The 12,969-nt window shown below is 55.6% G+C and overlaps 1 protein-coding gene across 1 annotated transcript in view; it reads left to right on the top strand.

Annotated features, from left to right (window-relative positions):
* CTDSPL (CTD small phosphatase like) overlaps nt 1-6,473 on the top strand; it is a 120,015-nt gene extending 113,542 nt beyond the window's left edge. Inside the window, exon 8 of the mRNA XM_058290766.2 lies at nt 3,016-6,473. Coding sequence (XP_058146749.1) covers nt 3,016-3,141 — 126 coding nt within the window. The 3' untranslated portion in view covers nt 3,142-6,473. The remainder of the gene's footprint in view (nt 1-3,015) is intronic.
* Nucleotides 6,474-12,969: the final 6,496 nt, after the last annotated feature.

The raw sequence follows: 12,969 nt of genomic DNA, 5'->3' as shown, positions 1-12,969 counted from the left end.
GGGTGGCTCTCCTTATGGGGCGCACTCCTTGCGCGTGGGGCTCCCCTACGTGGGGGACACCCCTGCGTGGCACGGCACTCCTTGCGCGCATCAGCACTGCGCATGGCCAGCTCCACACGGGTCAAGGAGGCCCGGGGTTTGAACCGTGGACCTCCCATGTGGTAGACGGATGCCCTAACCACTGGGCCAAAGTCCGCCGCCGACCCACTTTAAAAAAAAAAAATGCTTAAATATTATGTAAAATTATAGAGGATTCCCATATGCCCCCCTCCCTACCCCTCCCACATTTTCCCACATTAACAAAATCCTTCATTAGTGTGGTCCATTTGTTACAATTGGTGAACACATTTTGGAGCACTGCCACTGAGCACGGACTATACTTTGTACATTGTATACATTGTAGTTTACGCTCTCTCCTGCACAATTTTGTAAATTATGACAATCTTGTCATGCAGTGGCCTGTGTCTGTCTTTGCAGTGTTATTCAGGACGATTCCCAAGTCCCAAAAATGTCCCCATATTACACCTGTTTTCCCTCTCCCTGCCATTAGTACATCCAGTGGCCACTGCCTCCACATCAGTGACAAAAGTTCTTCCATTGCTAGAATCACAATTACGTCTATAGTAGAATAGCAGTCTATTCTAGTCCATCATTCATCCCCCAGTCCTGAGGATTCTGGGATGGTGACGCCCACTCCACCTCCAGCTGAGAGGGGGTTTGGGTCCCGTGGGACCCACTTTTACATGGTGTACAACTGGCCTTTGGGTTCAGGGGTTCTCAGCCTGATGCAGCTGTTATAAAGTTCCTCATCGGTTTTTCGCCTGATAAATCTAGCAGTCGTTCATGGTCATTGCCTGCATTCACTATTTCCTGAGGAATTTCAAAATGGTCATTTCCGAATTCTGTCATTTTTTCCTGCATTTATTGGCTGGAATTCTTCTATTAAACGAAGAACTGGCCCTCATCAATTACTCGATTGCCCTAAAAAACAGTTTGAATGTTTGAATAGGGAAAGCAGGTAAAGACTTGCTTCTTTTTCTTTAATTCTCCAGTTCCAGACTCATGAGTTGGCGCCCTAGCAACCTCCCCCAAGTAACTGCTGATGTTTTTATTCTTTAAGTATCTTTATGAACTCATGGGTTTTTGTGCTTTTGTTCCAATCTGATACATTTATTATTTTTATCTCAAATTCTCCTATCTCTGGCCAGTGGGAACCTCTTCAACTAACAGTCTTTGTTAGCTTCCCTGTTTTTGACTTAACAAGAAGTTCCAGGCTAATCTTGTACATTTTGCTTCGGCCCTGGAATCAGCACTTTTCTATGAAGCCCTAGTTCCTTATTAATGGAAACGGTATTTGGAGACTGCAGCTTGGGTTAGGGGTTCCAGTTGCTACTGACTGGCCTTTTCACCGGACAGAGCTTTAAAAGAAAATGCATCTTTTTGGAAAGAAAACTGAATTATAAATTCGTATTGGCTTTTCAATTCAACATTCAGATAATGAGTTTTCATGTAACTCTTGGTTCCTAAATATATTGACATAATTACGTATTTGATCTATTCGACTGTATGTATTTGGTAGTTTCAAAATAGCAGGACTAATATTATTACCAATAATAAGACAAGTGAATTCAGGTTAGAGTTTTTTTGTGTGTTTGTTTTCTTTTTTGTAGCGATGTACAGTCAGAACACAGTGTTTTAAAATTACTTGAAATATTTTTCTGTGCGGGATGGCACCAAACTTATATACACTTATGTTCTTTTTTCTTCTTCTTTTTCCTCTTAATAATTTATTTTAATTATGTGACACATATATACAGTTCCAGCATCAAAACTGTCAACAAAGATAATTTAGAGAAATCTGTCCACTTCCATACTCCTCTCCTATTCTCTCCTCTTCCCCTAATAGTAGTCATTTTTTATTAATCATTATAGCGGTAGTTTTTTTTTCAATTGCCTATTTTTATGTTTCTAAGCTGTGTTTAGATTCTGTGTAAAAGGACCAAAAGTGTTACTTTTAAATTTTTTTGGGTTTTCTCAAATTTCTCTGAATCTCTTCCTTGCTCCTCTGCTTAAATCCCGCTCCGAATGCCCTGCATCTCCCCTTCTCCCTGTGGGTGATGGCTCCTCAGTGTGGACGGAACCCCTGCACCCCTCTTTGCCGTGCGGCCTGGCCAGTCACCCCGGGGCGGCCCTCCTGCGCCCTGGACGTGGGCTCCTTGCTGCCTGGGGCCCCGGGAGCCCCGAGGTTCGGGGAGCTGGTATGACGGAGCGGGAGGAGCCTTTTGGAAAGACTGGCAGGTAGCAAGACTGGTTCTCCTATCCCCTGCCCTGAAACAAGCAAGTGCACGCACGCTGGGCGTGCCTCCCTCTGCCCTCCTGAGCCGTCTCCGGAACCAGCTGGCTTTGGGTTGATCTTGGTTGAGACGGGAGAACAAACAAAACGAGGGTGCTGATTTCTCGATAACGAGTAAAACGTGAAACGCACCGGGATCCAGCCGGGCGAGGAGCAGCCCCAGCCCTGCCCTTCCTTTGGCACCCCGGATAGAGTTCTGGGCCCCCTCTCCTCTCTCTTTTTTCTTTTTTTTTTTTTAAGATTTATTTATTTATTTCTCTCCCCCGCCTCACCCCGGTTGTCTGTTCTCTGTGTCTATTTGCTGCGTGTTCTTCTTTGTCCACTTCTGTTGTTGTCAGCAGCATGGGAATCTGTGTTTCTTTTTGTTGCGTCATCTTGTTGTGTCAGCTCTCCATGTGTGCAGCACCGTTCCTGGGCAGGCTGCACTTTCTTTTGCGCTGGGCGGCTCTCCTTACGGGGTGCACTCCCTGCATGTGGAAATCCCCTACGCGGGGGACACCCCTGCGTGGCACGGCACTCCTTGCGCGCATCAGCACTGCGCATGGGCCAGCTCCACACGGGTCAAGGAGGCCCGGGGTTTGAACCGCGGACCTCCCATGTGGTAGACGGACGCCCTAACCACTGGGCCAGATCCGCTTCCCTCCCCCTCTCCTCTCTCGCAGGTGCCTGTGCAGTCCTGGTTCGATGACATGACGGACACGGAGCTGCTCGACCTCATCCCCTTCTTCGAGGGCCTGAGCCGCGAGGACGACGTGTACAGCATGCTGCACAGACTCTGCGCCAGGTAGCGCCGGCCCCGGCCTGCCGCCCGCCCGCGCGCCCCGGAGCCCACGCGCCTGCGGGCCTCAGTCCTCGGGAGCTGAAAGCAGAGGCGCTCCCTGCTCCAGGCCACGGGGCGAACGTGGCCAGGCCTGTCTCCGTTTTTTGTTTTTTTTTTTTTTAAGAACAGAAACAACTATTTTAAAAGAACTCTTTTACCGAATTTCATAAAAGGACATTTTACTGGATTTGCTTTTCTTAAAACAAACCAAAAAAAAAGACAAAAAGAGATATCTAATCAGACTTCCTTTCAGCTGTCCTCCCCTCCAGGCAGATGCCCCGTGTCCTCCTCGCCCAGCTCAGTGCAGCTGACCTAACTCAATCTCTTTCCTACAGGAAGAAGTGCCTTTTTGAATGTTATTTTAAGCTGAGCGTTCATTTTTCTACACAAAATATTTCCAGACATCTTTTAGTCTTTTATGGTCTTAGATGCTCTAAGAAGATAAACATGACAATTTTCTAGACCCCGACAGTGATGGGGGGTGGCGGGAAGGGGGTTGTCGGGGCCCGTCTCCCAGCAGACGTGGCTTTGCACTGACAGTCTGTGGCATGCTCAGGGCCAGGCTCCTGCCCGTTTTTTTGTGGCTCTTGTCGTTGCCTCCGCTCATTCCGTCCCCGTCTGGAATGCATCCCTAATTGTGCGCCTCGACACTTGAGGGCACGGAAGAGTCTCTTATGTTGTTACTTCTGATGGGTGACAAATGTGTCTCGAGGTCACTTTTTGTCCTCGAGAGTGACAGCGTGTCACTTCTGCTTTCACACTACTGCCATACTTGCGTACGTTTTCTGTTGTTCCGTTGTTTTTGTTATCGTTCATGGTTTTGGTAGAACAGCGATGAGAAACCCGAAAATCCTTCGATATTGGGGAAAAAAAGAAACCTCTTCATTGATTTTCAGATCTTTCCTTTCCAAAAGCTGGATCCGCACGGCGCTGTTGGGGAATTTTCTTTGCTGCTACCGCGCTGCCACCAAATGGACTTGACCAGCGGCTGTTGCACTGTTCTTTGCCACTGTGCCTAAGCTCAGAACACGTTTGCTGCCAGCCCGCCTGGACAGGGTCAGCTCACGGGCAGCCCACCGCGGCCCAGGCTGTACCCCCAGGTCCCTCCCTCCCGGCACCGGCCGGTGGAAGTTCAGAAGGGTGCAAGGACCAGGGGGCCGGTGCGGTCCGCGTTAGGTCCTGGGATCACACGACTCCTCTGGAGGACCTGCGGCCTCCACCAGCCGCCAGGACGCGGCTGGGTCTCTCGGTCTTCTCCTTTGAAGCACAGCCTGTTTCTGAGCCAGGGGCTCGGGGGGGGGCCTGTCCAGCTGTGGGGCTCAGCTCCGATCCAGGGAGACAGAGGCCCCTCCGCGGAGCCGGGCTCCCTGCGCAGCCTTTCCCAGCGAGGTGTCAACGAGCAGCGCTGCGTTCCTTGTTTGACGATAAGACGGTCGACAAAGTATTGCTTTTCCAGAGCGCCTTCGCATGGGCACCCTTGCCTTAGTCCCCCGTGGGGCCTGGGTCAGAGCCAGAGCCAGCGCTGTGGCTGGAGCAGCTGGCACTTGGCGAGGCTGGAAGTTGAGGGTCTGCAAAGGAAGAGGTCTCGTCCGCTTCCATTCACAGCATAGTGAAGCCAGCTGCCAGTCGTGTCCTCCCAGCAGCACTTTGGCCTGTGGACCGCCGTGCATTCAGAGAAGTGAGGTCTCCCAGCAGCCTGAGCTGCTCGGCCCGGCCAGGCGCCGACAGCCGCAGGGCAGGCCCGCGCGTGCCGTGCACCTCGATGTGGAAACCAGTCACTGAACGAGCCCACTGCCTTAAACGTCAAGTGTCTGTCTTATGTGGAAACGGGCCCTGGCGAGCCTTCGGCCCTCACCCGTGCCCCCCTCGTCATCACAGGGTCTTCACTGGACTAGGGGACAGAGGGGATTGAAATTCCAGAAGAGAACTCCACTCCTGGCGGATGGAGTGAAGACACCTGGCGGGCTCGAGCCGGGCTCTTCACCCAGCAGTTCCGGAAACCGAGGGGAGCTCCCGGGGAGGGGGCGCGCTTCCTGCCGCCAGACACAGAATGTCGTGGGAAGGCCGGCACTTCCTCGGAGGGCTCTGGAATCCGTGCACCTTATTTGACCACACTCCAAAATTCTATTTTTATTTTAATCCTTGATTCTGCTTTATGTAGATAATCAAAATATCTATCTATATATATGTTATTTTTTTAATCAATACATGTAACAAGCAATAGAATTCTAACCCAAGGCCAAGGAATGAGACGAATGTTTGGGGTTTATGTTTCTTTAAGGTAAATACGGGTATCGTTTTTCATTATTGAACCGGGGGCTACAAAACCTAAGAAACCCTTTAGCTCTTTCTCTGTGCCATGTTCTTCCCATGTTACCAAAACAACCCCAGCTCTTGAGGCAAACAAAAGGTCTCATTTCCTGGGTTTCCACAGTCTTTCCTGTGCCAGGTGAAAATACAGCCTCCTGGATGCCTCACTCTGCTGCATGAGAGCCTGGCACAGGAGGCGGGGGGCTCGGGAGGCCACGCGCCAGCCTGCCCGTCTCGCGGGCCGCGGGTGGAGGCGCCTGCCCTCCCGAGGGGGACCCGTCTCCCCCTGCTCTGGGATCCTACGTGCTGGTCTGTGGTCCTACCTGTAGGTGTTTGCAAACAAACACGTGTACACTACAAAGGAAGGCCCCCCTGTCGTGGCCCCCGTGGGTAGGGGGGCTCCTTGGCACCATCTTGTCGAGATAATTCTGGGGACATGAGGACGCCCCGAGACGCTGTCTCGTCAGGGTCACAGCGTCTGAACTTTCGGTGTTAAAAAAAGAAGGCTGTCAGTCTATAGCCAGGCCCCATTTTTCAACCCTGAACTTGAACGATGGCTTTCTCATTAAGTCCAGAACCACAGAGCCCTCTGGTCAAACACTCGTGACGTTGGTGCCTCTGCTTTTAAAGGTGCTGTGGTGGACAGGTGGCACGCCAGGGTTCGAGGAGAGCGGGGTGGCTCGAAAGGCTGGCGGTTCCCTGCGCAAAGCCGCCTGGCCGCCTCTGCGCCCATTTTACTGTAAATCCGATGGTGTCTCTTCCTGTTGTGTCCTCCGGGGGCTTCTCTGCAGCCCGACACCCCCCCACGCAGCGGAGAGGCTGCTGCCCGGGGCGGCGTGGGGTTCTGTTGGACATCGGAATGTGATCAACAATCCAGCATTACTTGGGAAATACTTCGTGTGGAATGCGCACGTTTCCAGGGGCAAGTATTGTCAACCGAGAGGTTTGCAATGATTTCCTTCCTGCCAAAAATAAAGACATGAAACCGCATTGTTCTGTGGCTGGCCTGCTTCTCCAGCGACAGCACCCTCTCCTCATCCTCTTCTCCCCACCCCCCGCGCGGCTTCCTGCCGGCACCTGGGGTCTCCTGGGGCCCCGGCTTCAGGAGAGCAGGGCTGAATGGGAGCGGGGCTGCAGGACCCTGAGAGCCACAGACCTGGGCCCCCAGGAAGCTGGAGCAGCAGCCTGCCACCTCGAAGGGCCCCGGAGGCTCAGGCCTCGTGGCCACCCCTAGACAGCCACAGCCTGGCTCCCCGTCCTCCCGAAGGGTTTCTGCCCCACCAGTGGCTTTCCAGACAGGCTGGGAGCCACGGCACCCACGAGGGCCACAGCACTGGGTGTACCGGAGCCTGCGGTACGCTGGCTCGGACACTGTGATTGCAAGATGAGACAGGTTAGGGAACCAGAAGAGGAGTAAAGATTCCCACAGACCCTGCCCTCTGCACGGAGGCGAGAGGCAGCCGGTGCCCTCGCAGGCAGGCCTGGCAGGGTCCTGGGTTGGGGCCTCACCCTGTCCTGGGCTCAGAATCTTCATAGTGAAAGTTCAGATGTCAACTACAATGTCGAGTCGTTCCTTATGTTTTCCACCTCGTGTCACAGGTAACTAACATCACCACCACAAATTCCTCCTCTCTGCTTCTCTGTCAACAGTCTGTCATGGGGAGAGGAAAAGTCCTATTTATCGGCACCCCAGATTCTAAGTTGCTCTCCCAGTTATCCCACTCTGCTCTGGTATATGTGGGGAGACTGGAAGGAAAGAGGGTCCTGTCCTTTAAAGGAAGGGAGCTGTTGGGAGAGGAGGCGGCGGGCCTGCCCTAACTTGGGGTTAGGCAGAGAACACTGGTTCTGGAATTCTCATCTCACCTAGAAAAATGGGTGCTATGTGGGGGGATGGGAAGTGGAGTATGTGGGAACCTCATATTTTTTAATGTTAACATTTTTTGTGATTTATGTATCTTTAAAAAATATTTGAAAAAAATTTTTAATGAAAAATAGGTGCTGTAAACAGGGAATTAAGCAAATTGGTGGGTGCTGCAGATTTTTTTTTTTAACCGGGGACCTTGTGTGTGGGGAGCTGGTGCTCAACCGCTGAGCCACACCGGCTTCCCTGAGTTGGTTTTATCGTTTGTTTATTGTTTGTTTCTGGTTCGTTTGTTTTTTTCCGGAAGCACCAGGAACTGGACCTGGAACTTCCCCTGTGGGAGAGTGCGCAACTGCTTGAGCCCCATCCGCTCTCAGATCTTTTTAATTAGCTTAATTTCTTTCTATTATTAATCCACAAGTAGATTTCTTGGTTCTCTAGAGCTTCTATCACTTTATTTTTTTCTTTTTCATTATTTATTATTTTAATGTTACATTAAAAAAATCGGAGGTCCCCATATATTCCCCCCACCCCCCTCACCCCACTGCTGCCATAACAACCACCTCCTCCATCATGGTGGGACCTTCATCGCGCTCGGCGAATACATCTTTGAGCGAGCGCTGCCGCGCCCCATGGTCAATGGTCCCCATTACAGTTTACGCTCTTCCCCCGGTCCACCCAGTGGGCCACGGGAGGACATACACTGTCCGGTGACTGTCCCTGCAGTACCACCCGAGAGAACTCCAAGTCCTGAAAATGCCCCCACATCACATCTCTTCTTCCCACTCCCCACCCTCAGCAGCTACCGTGGCCACTCTCTCCATCTCGATGCTACGTTGACTTCCATTCCTAATCACCATAGTTCCAGAACAGAAGCTCAGTAAGTGCACGCTAATCCATGTTCTATTCCTCCATTCCGTGGGCCCCGGGATGGTTATGTCCACTCCACCTCTGTATCGAGAGGGTGCTTAGATGCCCCTTGGATGATGGACGCAATTCTCCTGTTTGCAGTTGTTGGCACTCTTGGCTCCCTGGTGTGGTGGTTGACCTCCTTCACGTCCCTGCTAGCTGGCCAGGGTAAGTCCAGTAAACCAGAGGGTAGGAGTGGCAAGTCTGCTGAGGCTCACGGCCTGGCTATCACATGGACCGTCCAGAGATTCAGGTGCCCTTTATCATTTTAAACTAAACTGCATATGTTAAAAAAAAACTTAAGTAGGACACTACCTGACCATCTTCTGTGACAGGTAATGTGTTTGATCTTAAAAATGTGACACTTGACTTTCTGCCAAGCAAAAAAATAAATATACCAGTGCACGATGCACTCACACAAACCAGCCCGGGAATGGGGACGCAGTTGTGCACAGGCTGTTGCGCTCATGGGTGAGGAGTGGATTGGAGGCTTGGGGCAGAGTCCCACGAGCAGCCTGAGATACTTGTGTGGCAAAGCCTCCCCTCTGCCAGGCTGGCCGAGGGCCAACAGGCCGCCACGGCCCTGACCTTCTCGCTGACATGGTCACCAGCCAGCCTCTGATCCCAGAGCTTCCCCCCAAAACCTCCCTCCAGCTCCAGCCCCAAGCTCAGGGGATCCCAGCTCTGGCTACACATTCAATTCACCAGGGGGCTCTTGAAATCCAGCTCCACCCAGACCATGTAAATCCAGGCCTTCAAGGCTAGGACCTGCCGTCGGGGTTTTTGATGGCCCCGTGACTGTAACGTGCAGCCAGGACTAAGAAGCGCTGCTCTGGCTGGCTGCAGAGAAAAGGCTCATCCCCTCAAACTGGGAGCCTCATACCCAAGTACAGCCAAGAAGCTGTGGATGGGGCCTTTCAGGAAATGACATGAGTTGCTTTACCTGGAAGATTGGTCATGGATGTTCATTGTTGGAAATTCAGAAAACCCAGGAAAATGCAAAGAAAACCCCATGGTGAGGAGTTGAGCGCCCGCCTCCCACACAGGAGGTCCCAGGTTTGGTTCCCAGTGCCTCCTAAAGAAAACAAACATTGAGCAGACACTGAGCAAAAACAATGTGTAAACAATAAGCAGACAATGAGCAAAAACGAGAGCAGATAGCAAAAAATAAAAAGCAGGCAGCAGATGTGGCTTAAGCCATTGAGTGCCTGCCTCCCACACAGGAGGTCTCAGGTTTGGTTCCTGGTGTCTCCTAAAGAAAAAATAACAAGCAGGCAATAAGCAAAATCAGCAAGCAAACAAGGGGGCCATCTGGTGGGGGGAGGGGGAGAATTTTTTTTTAAAGCAAGGTTTAAGAAAAAACAGGAAAGCAGATGTGGCTCAAGTGATAGGGCTCCCGCCTACCATATGGGAGGACCCGGGTTCAATCCCTGGGGCCTGCTGGTGAAAAAGAAGAAAAGAAAGCGTGCCTGTGTGGCGAGCCAGGGCCCGCACAAATGAGTCACGTGGCCAGATGATGACACAACAAAAGAAAGACAAGGGGAGAGTCAAGGTGAAGCGCAGCAGAGACCAGGAACTGAGGTGGCACAATTGACAGGGAACCTCTCTCCACATCAGGGGTCCCCAGGATCAAATCCCAGTGAATCTTAGAGGAGAAAGATAAGAAGAGAAAACAAAAAGAGAAATAGAGACGAGATCACACAGCAAGTGGACACAGAGCAAAAACAGCAGGAAGAGGGCGGGGGAAATAAATAAATCTTTAGGAAAAAGCAAACCACCCCAGCGGGGGACAGGGGGTGCAGAGCCAGGGAGGGGCGAGGAGGGCCTGGGGGGCCCCGTGCGGCTGCAGCACCTGCTCCCGTGCCGGCCTTTACGATGGGAGCAGAGCGGCCGTCCCGCGTGGCACCCGAGCGGCCACTCAGCCCACGGGGAACTTGCGCCCTCGAAAAGGATGGGCTGAGCCGGGCCGCTGGGCGCGGGGTGGTGGGGTGCCCACCCGGTCTGGCCCCGCCGAGCGCTGGAGGCCCCCTCGGTCTGTCCCGGGGCTGACCCTGCGTGTGGCCCATCAGAGCCGAGGCCCCACGGGCACAGCGACAGGCCCGACCTCGGGGGACCCCGTTACAGAAGGGCTCGGCTCCTGGCATCCAGAGCCTGGGGGTCCCCGTGCCCTCGGGGGGGGATGCCAAGTGTCGCTGGCCCCCACGGCCTGCAGCCCAGAGGGCACGTGGACCGCCCCGGGCCGCGCGGCTGCTTCCCTGCAGGGCGTGGGGCCAGGGCGCTCCCAGGGTGGGGTGCCAGCCGGGGCCCCTCCACATCCCGCCCGCAGGCCCTGCGCAGAGCCATTCCATCACCCGTGGGAGGGGGTCCGCGGAGCCCCCCGGGGTGGGAACCGGAGCCAGGGATGGGGGCAGGGCCTGGAGGGGTGGGCGGCGCCCCGGGGCCACACGGCTGCCTTTGTCCACACTGACACCTGCGGAGAAAAGCCGGGAGGGTACAAAGTAGCAGCCAGGGCCCCGGGAGCCGTGGGGGGAGCTGGGGGGCAGGCGGGGGTGCAGGAGGTGAGGGGGGCAGAGGGGGTACAGGAGGCGGGGGGGCAGGGGAGTGCAGGAGGTGAGGGGGCGGGGGGGTGCAGGAGGTGAGGGAGCAGGGGGGGCAGGAGGTGAGGGGGCAGGGGGGGTGCAGGAGGTGAGGGTGCAGGCGGGGTGCAGGAGGTGAGGGGGGCAGGGGAGTGCAGGAGGCGGGGGGGCAGGGGGGTGCAGGAGGTGAGGGAGCAGGGGGGCAGGAGGTGAGGGGCAGGCGGGGTGCAGGAGTCGAGGGGGGCAGGAGGTGAGGGAGCAGGCGGGGGTGCAGGAGGTGAGGGGGGCAGGCGGAGGTGCAGGAGGTGAGCGGGTGGGGGGGCAGGAGGTGAGGGGGCAGGCGGGGTGCAGGAGGTGAGGGGGCCGGCAGGGTACAGGAGGCGAGGGGGGCAGGAGGTGAGGGGCAGGTGGGGTGCAGGAGTCGAGGGGGGCAGGAGGTGAGGGAGCAGGCAGGGTGCAGGAGGTGAGGGGGCTGGCAGGGTAGAGGAGGCGAGGGGGGCAGGAGGTGAGGGGCCAGGCGGGGTACAAGAGGCGAGGGGGGCAGGAGGTGAGGGGGCCAGCGGGGTACAGGAGGCGAGGGGGGCAGGAGGTGCGGGGCAGGCGGGGTGCAGAGGTGAGAGGGCGGCAGGATGCAGGAGGTGAGGGGTGCAGGAGGCGAGGGGACAGGCGGGGATGCTGGAGGCAAGGGGGCAGACGGGGGTGCAGGAAGCGAGGGGCAGGGGGGGCCTCCCAGGTGAGAGTGGCTGAGTGGGTGGGGGCAAGTGGGACCCCCATCGTGCTCTAGGGGAGGGGATGGAGGGCACTCAGCACCCTGGCTGCCCGCTAGCCCTGCTCCGGGCCTCAGTTTCCCCTCATGAGAGCAAAGAACCCCAGGCATCTCAGGCACCCGGGCGGGACACAGCATGCCACCCATCTCAGCCACAGGGCCCGCCGCCACCCCTTCCAGGGAGGGGCCTGGCCCTCAGCTCCTGAGGGTGGACTGTGCCAGGTGGGGCGCCCTGCCCACCCCCAGCCTCTCAGGGAGGGCCTGAGTGGTGGCTCCCAAGCTCCCTGGCCCATGAGCACTGGACCGAGAGTCGCTACCACCCAGCTCCAGCCTTCAGGACGAGCCCGCAAAGCATCCAGAGCCCACTGAGTCAGGCCCAGGCCGGGGGCCCTGTCAGCAAGGAGCGGGGCTCCATCCCAGGCCTCGGGGCACAGCGGAGAGCCAGGGCCTGCCCACGGGGGCTCGCGTGCCACCCAGAGACGTGGCAGAGGACAAGGATCCAAACCAGTAAGGACACGTTTCTGAGCATGCTAAGATGAGGCACGATGTGGATGCAGCTCAAGGGATTGGGCTCCCGCCTACCCCGTGGGAGGTCTGTGGTTCGGTTCCTGGTGTCTCCTAAAGAAGACAGTGAGCTGGCGTGATGGGCAGGCGTGGCAAGCCGATGGAATGCGACACAAGAAGAAAAACATAATAAGGAACACAACAAAGCAGGGAGCGGAGGTTCCTGGCGCCCCCTGAAGAAGACGGTGAGCTGACGTGACGGGCAAGCGCAGCAAGCTGATGCAACAAGAGACACAAGAGGAAAGACACAATGAGAGACACAACAAAGCAGGTGGCTCAAGCGATTAGCGGCCTCCCTCCCACATCGGAGATCCCGGGTTCGATTCCCGGTGCCTCCAAAAGAAGCAAGGAAGACAAACAGACACAGCAAGGCAAACCACAAGGGGGTGGGGAGAAATAAATGAATAAAATCTTTAAAAAAGAAGAAGGTGAGGAGACATGATGGCCGGGGCAGGAACTGCTCTAGCTGAGGGGGTGGGAGGGCCTGGCTGGTGGAAGAGCAGCCCTGGGAAGACCTGTGCTACAGCGAGTGCCGGGCCTGAGACGGAGGGGGAGCTTGTTGTCTTCAGGCACAAAAGGAGGCCCGCAGCGGGAACACAGTGAGCAAGAGCGATAAGAGGTGCGGCGAAGGACGGGAAGGCTGCATTTCACGAGCCTTCCCGGGAGCCGCTGGCAGCCTGAGCAGGGGAGTGGCGTGACGGGGCTTACACTCGGGGGCTCCTCCCGGCTCCCGGGGGCCCCGCGGGAGGCTGAGGCACAGGGGCAGCTTGTGCTGTGGCGAGGGGCGAGGCTGGCCCCCGAGCAGGGGAG

This window comes from Dasypus novemcinctus, chromosome 31, assembly GCF_030445035.2.
Source record: "Dasypus novemcinctus isolate mDasNov1 chromosome 31, mDasNov1.1.hap2, whole genome shotgun sequence".
NCBI lineage: Eukaryota > Metazoa > Chordata > Mammalia > Cingulata > Dasypodidae > Dasypus > Dasypus novemcinctus.
The sequence above is the reverse complement of the archived record's forward strand: the minus strand, read 5'-3'. Positions and strand labels throughout refer to the sequence as shown.